The sequence below is a fragment of the Sander vitreus genome, chromosome 7 (assembly GCF_031162955.1).
Source record: "Sander vitreus isolate 19-12246 chromosome 7, sanVit1, whole genome shotgun sequence".
In the NCBI taxonomy this organism is placed as follows: Eukaryota; Metazoa; Chordata; class Actinopteri; order Perciformes; family Percidae; genus Sander; species Sander vitreus.
Window position 1 is genome coordinate 21,143,638 of NC_135861.1, and position 14,544 is coordinate 21,158,181.

The window sequence follows — 14,544 nt, forward strand, 5'->3', positions numbered from 1 at the left end:
CCCATGGCAACAGGGGAAAATAGCTGCTGCTTAATAAACCTGCAGCTCTTCTGTGTTAAGAGAGAAACTGGTCTCAGTGGTGCGGCTCCATTATTTATGAATAAAGACTAAATACTGGAGCTCCTGTGGGGATTAGACACGGAGATCGTTGTAATCCGTTTAGTATTGGTTTGGGAACGCGTGTGGGAGGAGCTTTAGGACCCGGTAGGTGTGGGGTCGGGTAGGATTTCCCTCGTGGAGTAGCAGTTGGACGCATGCGCCCCCTTCCCCACTATTCCTCCATCCACAGTGCAGGAGCAAATGAGATGAACTTGTCGCGTTACCTGTTTAAAGGCGCCGCCGGTTGTGTGAACAGCCCACCTGCTCACGGGATAAGTGAATGGTTCCTTATGGAAAGTTTAACAAAGGAACTAAACTAGACAGAGCAGGGGCAGAACTAGAAGATTAATGACAAGAGTCTTTGAATGTAAAGCTGGAAATAAGAGAGCGGATTAGATCCCATAGCGAGGAATCAGAGCGCGTGTTGTTGTCAAACGATGCGGAAACAACAACCGAAGCAACAACAAACTGGATTTTGATCCACCAGGATATTTACACGCGCTGGGAGCAGCATGTCTTGGCTCAGGAGAAGGGTGAAAATGTTGCAACTTGGAGTGACACCCAAACACCCTGAAGTTTTCTGCATGATGGGACTATTTATGTGCTATGCATCGGCTGGTTTTAACACCATTCCGCGGAACTAACGGGTTAAGTTGCGACCTGAGTCATCATGTCAAAAGTCATTCAGAAGAAGAACAACTGGATCACCAAAGTGAACGACTGCCTGGTTCTCCGGGACGTGTCCGGGGAGCTGAATGTGGATCTGCGCGGCGGAGCTGAGAATGGAGAGTTTCCGTATATCGGGCAAGTTAGGGAGGATGCTGTGGTTTACCAGGACGGTAAACTCTGCGAAGGCGAGCTGCTCCTGGAGGTCGAAGGGCTGCCTGTGTCTGGATTACCCCTCTATGACATTTTAACTGTGATTAAGTGCTGCAAAGGTCCCGTCAGGTTGAAAACTGTGCGCCAAGGTAAGAGAAACATGACCATTACTGTGTGTGTGTGTGTGTGTGTGTGTGTGTGTGTGTGTGTGTGTGTGCGCGCGTGCGTGCGTGTGCTTGTGTGTGTCAGAATAACACTCATGCACAAATAAATCCCAGTAGAAGTTGTTTTATAATTGCCATGTGGCACAGCATTATGAGCAAAGTGGTGATTTGTGTGAAGTAGGGCAGAGTAGTGTGCGTGGTGCTGCTTGCTGCTCATCTTCTCTTCCACAGCAGCCTGGAGTTTTCACAGGCCTTGACATGAAGCTGCCCTGACAGTCCTCCTGCCCTAATTTGTCTAACATTGCCAAAGCCACTCTGGGTCAGACCTGTGGGGTCACAGATTAGGCCACTTCCAGAGACCGCAAGCTCCAGAGCTTTATGTATACCCAACACCTACAGAAAACACTGTTGACTGCCAGTTCTTTGACATGTGTACTTTTAATACCTTATTTTTTTTGCCTAATGCTTTTAAAAGCCACTGTCCCCTTTTCTGGCTTGTTGTTTCATCAGCTGATGGTAGTGTCCCATCTGCAGTGTACAATTCCACAGAGCTTCTTTCTAGGGCTGCAACTAACAATTATTTTCATTATTTTTTCCAACTAACAGTCCAAAACCCAAAGACATTCAGTTTATTGTGATATACTGTATGAGAAATAGAAGCAGCAAATACTGAGAAGCTGAACCCTGAGAATGTGTCGCAGTACTTTTACACTATTTTTCTCCAACTAATTGATTAATCGACCAATCGTTCCATTCCACTGATTCAAACTTTTTTTTCTCAGTCTCCAGTGTATACTGTGCATGGTTTGTGTTGTTCTTCCTGTTGGCCAAATCTGGATGTTCTGTAAATGCCTGAGTGAATACTGAAATATTTTTTTTAAATTTCTAAATAGAGGCATTTGTACATTTCACCTCAACTGTCTCTTTCCACATACGCTCCCACTCATGGTCACTCCCCGTTCACACACTCGCACAATATTTGACAGAGTTTGCAGTGCTTCGTCTCTGGGGAAATCATTAACTGTGTTATATAACAGCGGTTTTGTTTCAGAGTAGCATCATTGCCTTTCTAGTGTACTGTATGTCCATTAGTGGCTGCACAGTGAATGCTTGACCGCTGGAGCTGAAGTCTCGACCCCTGGGACAAGAGCTCAGCACTAATGCTGGTTTGTGTTTGCAGAACAGGCGTTTGTTTGACATACACTAAACTAAATTATTATTAATATTATTATTATTAACACTTTTGTTTTTGCCCCCATTTTTCATGAGCTGAACTCAAAGATCTAAGACTTTTTCTATGTACACAAAAGGCCTATTTCTCTCAAATATTGTTCACAAATCTGTCTAAATAGCACTTCTCCTTTGCCAAGATAATCCATCCACCTCACAGGTGTGACATAATGACATAAAAGGCCATTCTAAAATGTGCAGTTTTACTGCATTGGTGGGGTGGGGTGGGGCTCCGAAAACCAGTCAGTATCTGGTGTTATGGTTATCGTTAGGGTTAGGGTTCATCCCTCTCTCTCTCTCGGCATCTGGCACTTTAGAGAGGTGTTCTCTTCACGGATGAACCCTAACCCTAATCCAGATACTGACTGGTTTTCGGACCCCCCCCCCCCCAATACAGTAAAACTGCACATTTTAGAGTGGCCTTTTATTATGGCCAGCCTAAGGCACACCTGTGCAATAGTCATGCTGTCTAATCAGCATCTTAATATGCCACACTTGTGAGGTGGATGGATTATCTCGGCAAAGGAGAAGTGCTCGCTAACACAGATTTAGTCAGATTTGTGAACAATATTTGACAGAAATAAGCCTTTTGGTTACATAGAAAAAGTCTTCGATCTTTGAGTTCAGCTCATGAAAAATGGGGGTAAAAACAAAAGTGTTGCGTTTATAATTTTGTTCAGTATATGATCAGACCAGTGTTGCACCATGGTAGATTTCTAATATCCATTAACCGTTTTCTAATTATTCTGAACTCCTATGGAAACACTTTGTATGCTACTTCTAAAGACTGCTACAACACCCTGACTGTAGACATAAAGTACGTCTTGAGCCGTCTTTGTCACGGCTTTGTCATTAGTTTCTCACGAGTCAGCAGATCTCTCCTTGTCCGTAATTAAAGGAGGGGGATATTCTTCTATCTGAGTAGCTCACAAGACCTCCATTGTGCCTCACAGTCCGTTGGGCTCCCATGCAGAACCGGCCATGGATGGATCAGATCTCTCTCCCTTCCCCTCCACAGAGCTGTGGGTCGTATTACAGGAGGCCACATCACCTCAGAGCTCTACCAACCGTATCAGTTTGTGCAGGTAGGCACAAACACCCCCCCCCCACACACACACACACACACACACACACACACACACACACACACACACACACACACACACACAGGTGTGTAGCTCCATATGAGGAATGCGGAAAGAAAACCACCTGAAAGAAGTCTGAGCACTGCTGTGGTGAAAAAGGTGGAATATAACACTCCAGTGGTTTTGAGTCTGGGTTTTAATTAAGCTCTTTAAATTGTGAAGGAATGACAGAGATGTGAGAAAGCGTTATTTACACAATAAATGTATAATGATTTAGTCGTTTAACGAAAATATATATTAGTTTTAGTCTAAGTTTTTCAGTTCAGAGTTCTTGTTTTTGTCGTGCATTTTTATTTTTTGTGTCCTCTTAAGCATTTTGAGGGCTACATCTGGAGCCATATTTGTTGTGTACAGTTACCATGGTTGCAGGTGTCGTTCTCATCTATCGCGAGGTTAGTGGAAAAGGCACGTCAACTTCACACACACAGTGTCCATTTGACTGCTCTCCAGTAGTACATCAGACTGACTCTCCTCAGTAAATCCAGCTATTGTTATAAACTGTTTGAACAGAACCGCTTTCTCCTGTTGTTCTTGCTCACCTAGCATCACCACAGCAACCTGCTCTCTACAGTTGTTTACAGAGGCCCATGTGAATGATGAATAGATTTATGGTATGGCTGGCATAATTTTTAGTTTAAAGTGCAACAATGGAGTACTTTTAGACTTATCAAGACTTTGACCCACCAGTGTAGCTCCTATCTCTTATCATCAGTTGAATCCAGCTCACAGGTGAAAGGTTTTGTCTCTTCACTGTATTTTAATGAACATCTAACATAACAGTGGTGGGCCTGTAAAGGTGCAAAGGTTGTGTATCAGGTCATATAAAATTATTAAGAGATACTTGGTTTAAAGTAGAGCTAATTACAGTATGTGCATTTGAGACTGAAATACAAAAAAGCAAGTCTGAACTACATTGTGTTTTACAACTTTGATAGCCTTTTTGGCATTGGGAGTTTTTACCTTTTTAAGTGAACCAGAAACCCCTCCAGCACTGAAAAGGTTTGGTGGCTCTGATTACAGGTAGGTTTGGCTGGGTGTCTGATCTCTGGGACAAATAGGGCCTTAGATCTCGCCTTCACTTGAACCCAGCCAGAGGGAATCAGGGCAGCCTGCTGGATGCCAGGCATTCCTGAGAGGTGGAGTTCACTGGTACACCCTGATGAAACATTTAGACTTTTATACATCAAATTCTCCATTTTATTCCTTTTATTTATTCCATTTTTTTCACCCCTTCTCTCAGGTCACTTCTTGCTTTTCCTTATCACCCTCCTTCTTTGACATGATGGAATAGTGATTAGTGATTTGTTTAATCATTCAAACCTTTAGGATAGTAAGCGTCTGTCCTGCTGAAGTGTCTATGAGCAAAACTTGGAGTGTAACTCCAGGGTCACTAGTAGCTGACCCTAACCTGTGGCCTCAGTGTAGGCAGCAAAGCAAAAAGCAAATAAAATATAAACCATCCATTACCGTTATGCAAATATTGAGAGTTTGAGGGACGTTTGAGTCACATGCTTTATGTACCTCATGATTTATTCGTTGTCTGTTTCCATTGTGCTTTGACACACTTTTTTGTCGTTTCATTAGTAGAGTTGTCAAGAGAGGAAAAATTCGTACACCTATTTTCCTTATTAAACAGAAAAATACAACCCTACACCTTCTGAATTCAAGTTTCTCTCTTTCAACGAACTAAGACCAACTTCGGTTTGGTCAACAAACCCCTTAATTCACAGACTATTTGTAAAAATATGCCGGCTCTATGCTGTTTTCCCCTGTCTTTCTCTGTCTTTGCCCGCTGAGCAGCGGCTCTAACACGTTCACGGACTAGAGCTCATACATTAGATTGCAATTCGAATTGTGATTTGAATCACTAGCTCCATTATAACTGACTCTGTTATGTAAAGATTGAACTAAGTTGTGTCACTGACTTTGTGTTTGGTCTTTGTGCACGGTTAAGAAGGCTTACACATCTAGAGGATGTGACAGCTTTGTAGACACAGATCTCTTCTGTGATGTGCTTGTCCCAGAATGTAAGTCCCTTATATTTTCCTAAGTATGAAAATTTTGTCAGTCTTGATTTAGCGCAACCGACTGCATAAGTATATCCCTGAAAGGCTTGTCAACAGCTTGTGACACGAATGCTGCAGCTATCTCTCCTCCTTCTCTATCTGGACACTCTGCTTTTTACCTTTACTTTCACATCCACCATCCCTTTATGAGCTCTCTGTTTTTTTGATTTTCTTTTTGTGATGTATGCAAATGTAATAGCTCTGTGTGGTTTGTATGTTCTTATCTTTTCATATGTTCAACCTTAGTGGGCACAAATAGTGACACAGAGAGTTTGATATTGGAATTGGATGTCTTTAAATGAACTGTTAAAATAGCCTTGTTTGCATGTGTTGCATATGTTTGTTCAAGGTTTATACATTGTACTTTTACTTTGGTCTTGATGGAGTGACTTGTTAACATTGATAACAATGGCAGCATACCAGTAAAAGAGCAGCGACACACGCACATTTACGCTTGAACAAACGGCTGTAATTTAGAGGCTTTGCCTCAGGTGTTGTAACAATGAGGTTGGAATGGAGCGCAGACCAGATGGGTAACAAGAAACAACCATCAGTACTGGGGATATGATACTCCAGCAGCATTCATTGTAGCCTGTAGCCATGTAACAGTGTTTTTTTGCCTCTTATTATTATACTGTATGTGGGCTGGGCATCAAACCTCATGTGCCCGTAACGCAGAGTATCCAAAGCAAAAACTGGCATCAAATGTCTGGTCAGATTTGTAATCATGTTTGCTTACTGTTGAATCAGATAGTTCCTGATTGAAATAAATATACTGTATTTTATCAATGATAAGGTCTTGTAGCTGCTTGTGTTTAGACATTAGAGGGTTGGCTTTATTTTTTATAAAAAAAAATGTGCTCATATTTCTCAAAGTAAGGTGTCAAATAGATAATTTTGGTATTGGTGTCGAGATTTATTGTGACGGCACTTGTTCTGCAGCTAACAATTTTTTTCATTACCGATTTAATCTACAAATTATTTTCTCGATCAATCAAATTCTGTAGTCTAAATATATCATAAAATAGTGAAACGTGTCCTTTTCTTGACTCAGTTTCCCGTCCAGTTTGCTTTTATTAATCCAAATTCTTACGTGTAGAGCGGCGTACGTCTTCTTTTGTGCGTACGCCACGTTTATAAAGGCCCCAGAACAGAAGCTGTAGTCAGTGGATGTTTTAGGTGTCAGAGTGTATGTAATGACCTCAGCTTTAAAGGAATGCTTCAGTTGATAAAGGAGAGTAAATATGATGCCTGTACAGGTTCATCAAGAGATACAGTACTCCTCCACTGCATGCTGGTTACATTATCAGATAAAATAAGCATGGAAAGCCCACAGGGTTTCTAAAATGCAGCATGTTTTTCTCTCATGGAGTTCACATGCAGAGACAAACAGAGACATGTGCACCATGAAGCTCAGTGAAAGCAGCAATTTGATAGAAAAGTTTGTAACTATCACATGACTCAAATTTGAAATGACAAAAACATGTTTGTTTTTTTTATCTGAAAAATACAATCTTGTCCTCTCTTTTTCTTCTGTTGCATTGCAGTCCAGAAACAAAACAAAGCAAAATTCCATTATTGTTTAAATTAAATACAGTGGGGCAAAAAAGTATTTAGTCAGCCACCAATTGTGCAAGTTCTCCCTCTTAAAAAGATGAGAGAGGCCTGTAATTTTCATCATAGGTACACTTCAACTATGAGAGACAAAATGTCAAAAAGAGAGAGAAAAAAAATCCAGAAAATCACATTGTAGGATTTTTAATGAATTTATTTGCAAATTCCTCGGGAAAATAAGTATTTGGTCACCTACAAACAAGCAAGATTTCTGGCTCTCACAGACCTGTAACTTCTTCTTTAAGAGGCTCCTCTGTCCTCCACTCGTTACCTGTATTAATGGCACCTGTTTGAACTTATCAGTATAAAAGACACCTGTCCACAACCTCAAACAGTCACACTCCAAACTCCACTATGGCCACGACCAAAGAGCTGTCAAAGGATTGTAGACCTGCACCAGGCTGAGAAGACTGAATCTGCAATAGGTAAGCAGCTTGGTGTGAAGACATCAACTGTGGGAGCAATTATAAGAAAATGGAAGACATACAAGACCACTAATAATCTCCCTCGATCTGGGGCTCTACGCAAGATCTCACCCCGTGGGGTCAAAATGATCACAAGAACGGTGAGCACAAATCCCAGAACCACACGGGGGGACCTAGTGAATGACCTGCAGAGAGCTGGGACCAAAGTAACAAAGGCTACCATCAGTAACACACTACGCTGTCAGGGACTCAAATCCTGCAGTGCCAGACGTGTCCCCCTGCTTAAGCCAGTACATGTTCAGGCCCGTCTGGAGTTTGCTAGAGAGCATTTGGATGATCCAGAAGAGGATTGGGAGAATGTCATATGGTCAGATAAAACCAAAATAAAACCTTTTGGTAAAAACTCAACTCGTCGTGTTTGGAGGGGAAAGAATGCTGAGTTGCATCCAAAGAACACCATACCTACTGTGAAGCATGGGGGTGGAAACATCATGCTTTGGGGCTGTTTTTCTGCAAAGGGACCAGGACAACTGATCCGTGTAAAGGAAAGAATGAATGGGGCCATGTATCGTGAGATTTTGAGTGAAAACCTCCTTCCATCAGCAAGGGCATTGAAGATGAAACATGGCTGGGTCTTTCAGCATGACAATGATTCCAAACACACCGCCCGGGCAACGAAGGAGTGGCTTCGTAAGAAGCATTTCAAGGTCCTGGAGTGTCCTAGCCAGTCTCCAGATCTCAACCCCATAGAAAATCTTTGGAGGGAGTTGAAAGTCCGTGTTGCCCAGCGACAGCCCCAAAACATCACTGCTCTAGAGTAGATCTGCATGGAGGAATGGGCCAAAATACCAGCAACAGTGTGTGAAAACCTTGTGAAGACTTACAGAAAACGTTTGACCTCTGTCATTGCCAACAAAGGGTATATAACAAAGTATTGAGATGAACTTTTGTTATTGACCAAATACTTATTTTCCACCATAATTTGCAAATAAATTCATTAAAAATCCTACAATGTGATTTTCTGGATTTCTTTTTCTCATTTTGTCTCTCATAGTTGAAGTGTACCTATGATGAAAATTACAGGCCTCTCATCTTTTTAAGTGGGAGAATTTGCACAATTGGTGGCTGACTAAATACTTTTTTGCCCCACTGTACATAACAGACAACACAACTCGTACTTTCAACTCAGATACAATGTAAGCTCAGTTTACTACCAGCATTTATCAACTTCCTGGTTGTAAACTTAGAAATGGCTGACTTTAAGTACTTTAACAAGGGCCGCCTGAATGCACCTTCGGTTTTGTTCTGTTAGAGGCTGGACCGTCTCTTTTTGCGAGGACGTGCAGCTACTCCTTGATCCTCAAATAGAGTCAGTTGTTTAAGATAATTTATTAATCATAGTATCTATTTCACCGTTCTGTCAGCTGCATCTACGCATTTGATTGTATAATTCTGCCATAGAACACTAAAATGCTGTAACAGTTAATAAATCAGCTTTTTAATATATGCCATAGTTGGGTTTTTTTGTAAGGGTGGCAGTTTTGTAGCAAATGCATGGCCTGTTGCATGCATGGCACATATGGTCATGGTTCATATTAATTAAGTATCTATGTTTTTATTGATGCCTCTATGTTTTTAGCTTTTTGATTGTTGTGTTGTAATTGTTGGAGCTTGTATTGCAAGACAAATTTCCATGTACACGGACAATAAAGTGCTATCTATCTATCTATAAGGTGTAATGGGCATTTTCAGCAAAAATATGATGCCAGTGAACTCATCACAAATCATATTGAGAGATTCTTTACCAGACTGCGTGTGCCTGTTGGGTTTTCCCTCAAATGATCAAATCTTTGTTATCAGGATGAATTCCTATAGGAAACAAACACAAAAGAAGAGAAATGTAAACTGGTAAATAATTGAAAATGTTAACTTCTCCAGTATTTGCATGTTTGTATTGTATATCGCATATGTCACGGGGAATTTAATAAAAATGTGACATTCAGCTGTAACATTTACATTGTTGGTGATGAATAACATAATGTTCAGGTTAGAACCTTGTGTTCTGAAAATGTTAGCATTTCAGGAACTAAGACAAACAACCTCTTTAGTTCATCTACCAGGGTTTGTTTATAAGGTTTTCACGTGACTACAGTAATGTGTGTGAATGTGCAATATGGAAGTAATGCATGTAGCGTGTTTAGTTTACCCACACAGTAGTTATTTATAATTTATGTTATGCTATTGCTATTTCTTCAAATTGATTGTCCGGTTTCAATAACTCATGTTGTGTCTGTTAAATGTGTGGAAATGGATGTAGTAGGATGATATGTTGAATGATATTCAGAACAACCATGACCTCTGAAAGATAAAATACTGTACAAATGTTTGATTTGCATAAAACACAACTGAATCCTGGACAAGGAGAGCGGGTGTTATTAGACCTGCTTGAACAGTCTCATCTGTATTTGGCATTGTATTGCTTTGATGTGCATGAATAGCTGTGATTGATTGATGTGGATATAACTAGAAACTCCCTTTCAAAAGAAATACTTTTTTATTGATGTTCCAAGGAAGATCTACTTCATCTGCAGTTCACTGAATCGTTATTTAATTTAATTTAACACTCGCATTACAAAACAGCTCTCATGTGGCACAGCCAGCAAAATGAAAAAAACACGTAATATAATAGTATCACACATGAATTACCACATTAGGGTAAACAAAAACATGCATTCAGTAAAAATTAAAAGCCATATATGTATTATCAAATTCTGCAGTATACTTGTCTCTGATCAGCTCCCCCTCCATTGTCAACAGCTCAAAAATAAATGACAGGTGTGGGTCCGATTAATGAAATAGAAAATGGCATCAGTGTGTGGAAATGAGAACATTTTTAACTTCTAGTTATGATAAGCATAAACACTCCATTATAGTTTTTTTTTTTTTATATTTGCTAATATAAACATGTCATACGAACTAGTTGTGTTGGAGCAGACCGTGCTGCTGCTGACTGTCGTCTCCACCCTGCCTGCAAGAGTATGAATCACAGTTTGAATCAGATGATCCAGAAAGAACAGAATGCTGTGATACAGCTTTAAAAGCTGGCAATTGGATTCTTTCAGTCTTACTCTGTCTCTCTCTGCTGCACAAACATGCATGTGCAGTGACCTACACACATGCTCCTATGTCAAACACACACACACACACACACACACACACACACGTTCACTGCAAGAGAGTCTCGTTTAGTGGAGATAAATTGACATTTAAGCTGCGCTCCTCCTAGATTCACACATCTGGAAGGGATTACGCACCATTACAGGCTCCGTTTTATACAGATGAATCATAGTTCTACTTTTAGTTCTTTGGTTTTGTTGTGGTTGTTGGGACCAGTAATTACACCTTCCTAAAGATGCAAATAGCATAGTGTGAGAGACGTTCTCATTTTTCTAAGGGTCCTCTGTCATCATGCTGGATTTCACAAACTGAAGCAGGACTCATTGACTTCAAGGTTTACTTCAGAATAGTCTGTGCTCATTCAATTGTTTGTTTTTAAAGTAACACGCTGCTACACTTGTAACAACATTCTTTTATGTTAACCTTGGTGTGTTGTTTGGCCGTGATGAAAGGTTTGCAGATGATCCTTAGAGGATTTCTCATGCTGCTGATCTCTCTATCCCTCCCCTCCTCCGTGCCCTTCAGTCTCCAGAGATTCAGGTTGCTCATAAGCTCTTGAGAGGGCTGACCTTACCCTGCTCTGTTCACCAGTATAAAACGATGTATTGCCTAATATCCTGACACTAATATTCACACTACTGTTTAATCTGAAAGCTTCTGGCTGTAAGTACTAGTAAAACGTATAAAAATGAATCAGAGTTAAAGCAAAAAAAAGTGGCACAGAAAAGCAAGAATTAGTTAGAGCTCCAGTTTTAGCGTTATTTGTTGTACTTAAACTGCAGCGATGAAGGCACCAGTGGGTGAAGGCTTTTTATTGGCAGGACACTGCTTTTTAATATTTAATGAGTTAGAGGATTGGCGACCTAATATTGTAAGAGATTAACTCGCTCAGACTTGCATGTACCTCTTCTGTTTCTGGCATTGTTGTCCTAATGGGTCACATTTTATTGAAACAACAAAACAGTGAGGAGGAGGATGAAGAAGAGTGAATTTTTATCTGAAATGTTTTAATGTAAATCTTCCTGGAAAGAAAGAGCTCAGCTATCATGTCTACTTCATTATACAAAGTCCAGTCTCTTTGGTTTACAAAACATGCAGCCACAGTCCTGCATGCGGTAGAAATCCTTGCAGTTGAAGTAAAGCAGCTATGCTATAATAGGTCTGTTTAGCCCATCATTCAATGTCTGCGAATCAAAGCATGAGATTTGATTTTAGTAGACTGGGGTATTGTGCTGCAAGTAACTATTATTTTTCTTATCAATTAAATCTGCAGACTGTTTCTATGATAATGACTTCTTGGACTTGTGGAAGTTGTGATGGGACAATTCTATGACATTTTAAAGACTTAAAGATTAAAAGATAAATAAATTAAAAAGAAAATAAACGTCCAATCAATCAAAAATAAATTAGGTGCAGCCCTGCTAAAGTGCACTATTCTTAGCTTTGATTTTCATTATGTTCTAGACAGTGTTTGCAGTAGTTTAAAAGGTACCCCCCATTGCAGTATTTTTGTTAAAAAAAAAAAAGCTTTTTTATTTAGTCAGATCATTAAAATGCCTGTTTTATATTTAGTAAGATTTAGTCGTAGCATATTGGGTCAGTGCCATGACGTAACCTTTGTACCCTTACTTCTTATTTGGAATACCTAAAGTATTTGCCTAATCTGTTTATTTTCTATTTGTACCATAGTTTCTGGCTATTGTGGTCTGAAAGTTTTATGTTGAAATGTTAACATTGTTTGTACCCTTCTTGTATTTATCGGCTTTTTTTGTGCTGAATTGTAAACTTTATATTTGTACCCTTTACTTATTTTGTTTTGTGTCAGCACTAGGAACGTGTTTATTTAAAATGTGTCTGAATAATCCTATATTACGGATGTGTCGTGTAAGCGACTGTAAGCGAAAATAAACCATTGATTCATTTATTCATTCATTCATTCATTCATTCATTGTAGATACATTCAGTGACTGTAGCTTTGTTTAGTCTGGTGACCTTTCTTGTTTTTATACCAAACAAACTACTGTTGTTTTCTAAAAATGCATCACTTCCTCTGCAGCAGAGGAAGTTTCCTGTCAAAGTGGGAAGCCCCTCATACTGTAGGTGTGTACCACAGCAAACCTCAAAGCCTTCATCAAATGCCTTTTGTTGGAACACTGTTATATGGCATCGGTTGGCAAACACAGGCTTTTATTTATACAAAACAGGCTGGGATGGTTGCTATATTGCAGAAATGTGTCAGGTAAAGCTGTTGTAATAAAATATGTAATGTCATGCACGGAGCCCTCTAGTGGTAGAATCATGAATTATGATGAAAGTGGATCCAAAGAACTCACAAGGGCCTGTTGTGAATTGGTTTAAAATTGTTAAGTAATGCAATCCACATTCTTGAATTTTTTTAGATAGTTTAAGAAAAGACATGGTAAAAATACTTATTTACATTATTTTAAGTAAATATGTGTGAGAATTTATGAGAAACTTGATAATGATAATAATTCAGTATGACAGTGTTAAAAAGAAATGCATTGTTTCACGAGTTACATTCCAATTTTATTTATATTTTAAGTGATATGAAAGTAACCCACCCAGTACCTTGTAGCTTTGGTAAGGATGTGTTTATGATGATATGCAAGACACTCGTTTTGTGAAGCTTCCACTACACAACTGATATATTGAAGCATTTGTAAGTATAAAAATATGTATACGTTTCATCATGGTTTTTAGTCATATCATTATAGCAACATCTGTCTTCAGTTCTGTTGCGGTTTACAGAGAGGTGAACTCGACAGAGAGGCTCCAATTCTCCATGTTGCACCTACACCGGACCACATACACTGGAGTCAGTAAGCAGAGCCAGCTTTGATCTCTGAGGTTTAGAGGAACCCAACTACTTTCCATGATCTGGTTCCCAGACTTTTCATCCTGGAAAAGGTGAAAAAGTTAAATCACACCAGATGGCTGACAACTTCAAACAGGTGGAGAAGGTTCCAACATCTTCATGAGCTCTGTGTATCTGTGTGTACACAGTGTGTGTCCCAGAGCCCACGCCATCTCGTCCTTTCCCAGTCGTATCTCTGCGTTATGTGGCAGGACGTCCTATTTAAATCAAAGCTGCTTTGCAGGAACCAGCTTCCTCCATCTGATAGTTTCATTACTGTCAAGAAGCTTGAAGACTGTTCCGGTGTTGTGGGGGTTTGAGTTAGTCACAGTAGCAGATAGACAATAGAGGTGATTAGTTGGGGAACTCTCTCTGCTTTAGTGTGTGTGGCCCTGCAGCTGATCAAAGGTGCACAAAGATTGTAGCTACTGTTGTAGTATAATTGACAAAGCTTTCATATCAAATAGTTAAAGTGTTTTGCAGCTTCACACAGTCTGATTGATGTGTTGCATACAGACAGCTGTTTGTGCATCTGGAACTCATCTGCATAATACCCTTAAGACATTTCACTGTTGACTGATCAATCCTCAACCTGCTACTGTGACAATTTTGGTTATTTTCTCAAAATTAAATGTTTTTTCCGCAAAACACAGAAAATGTTGACATAAAGGTTACCAATAAGGTTATATTTTAAACTAAAGAAATTATTAAACTACACGGTCTCACAGTGCAGGATTTCAGAGTTAGCTGTATAAGGCAAGTAAACCCATAACACCTCTTTTTAATACAGTCCATGTTCCATATTTGATTGATTTAATTTTAACCAGCAATTAACCAGATAATTCAGTAAGCCTTCTTTGTGCGACAGACCCCAGATTTGCTTCGGTCTTGCTTGTTTATAGAATATAATAATTTGTTTTGTAAATTAGT

The 14,544-nt window shown here is 39.7% G+C and overlaps 1 protein-coding gene across 10 annotated transcripts in view; it reads left to right on the forward strand.

Annotated features, from left to right (window-relative positions):
• The first annotated feature begins 268 nt into the window (after positions 1-268).
• LOC144521044 (membrane-associated guanylate kinase, WW and PDZ domain-containing protein 1-like) overlaps positions 269-14,544 on the forward strand; it is a 97,557-nt gene continuing 83,281 nt past the window's right edge. For all 10 annotated transcript variants that reach the window (XM_078255273.1, XM_078255277.1, XM_078255276.1 and 7 more), the window contains exon 1: positions 269-1,067. In XM_078255273.1, coding sequence (XP_078111399.1) covers positions 770-1,067 — 298 coding nt within the window. In that variant the 5' untranslated portion in view covers positions 269-769. The remainder of the gene's footprint in view (positions 1,068-14,544) is intronic.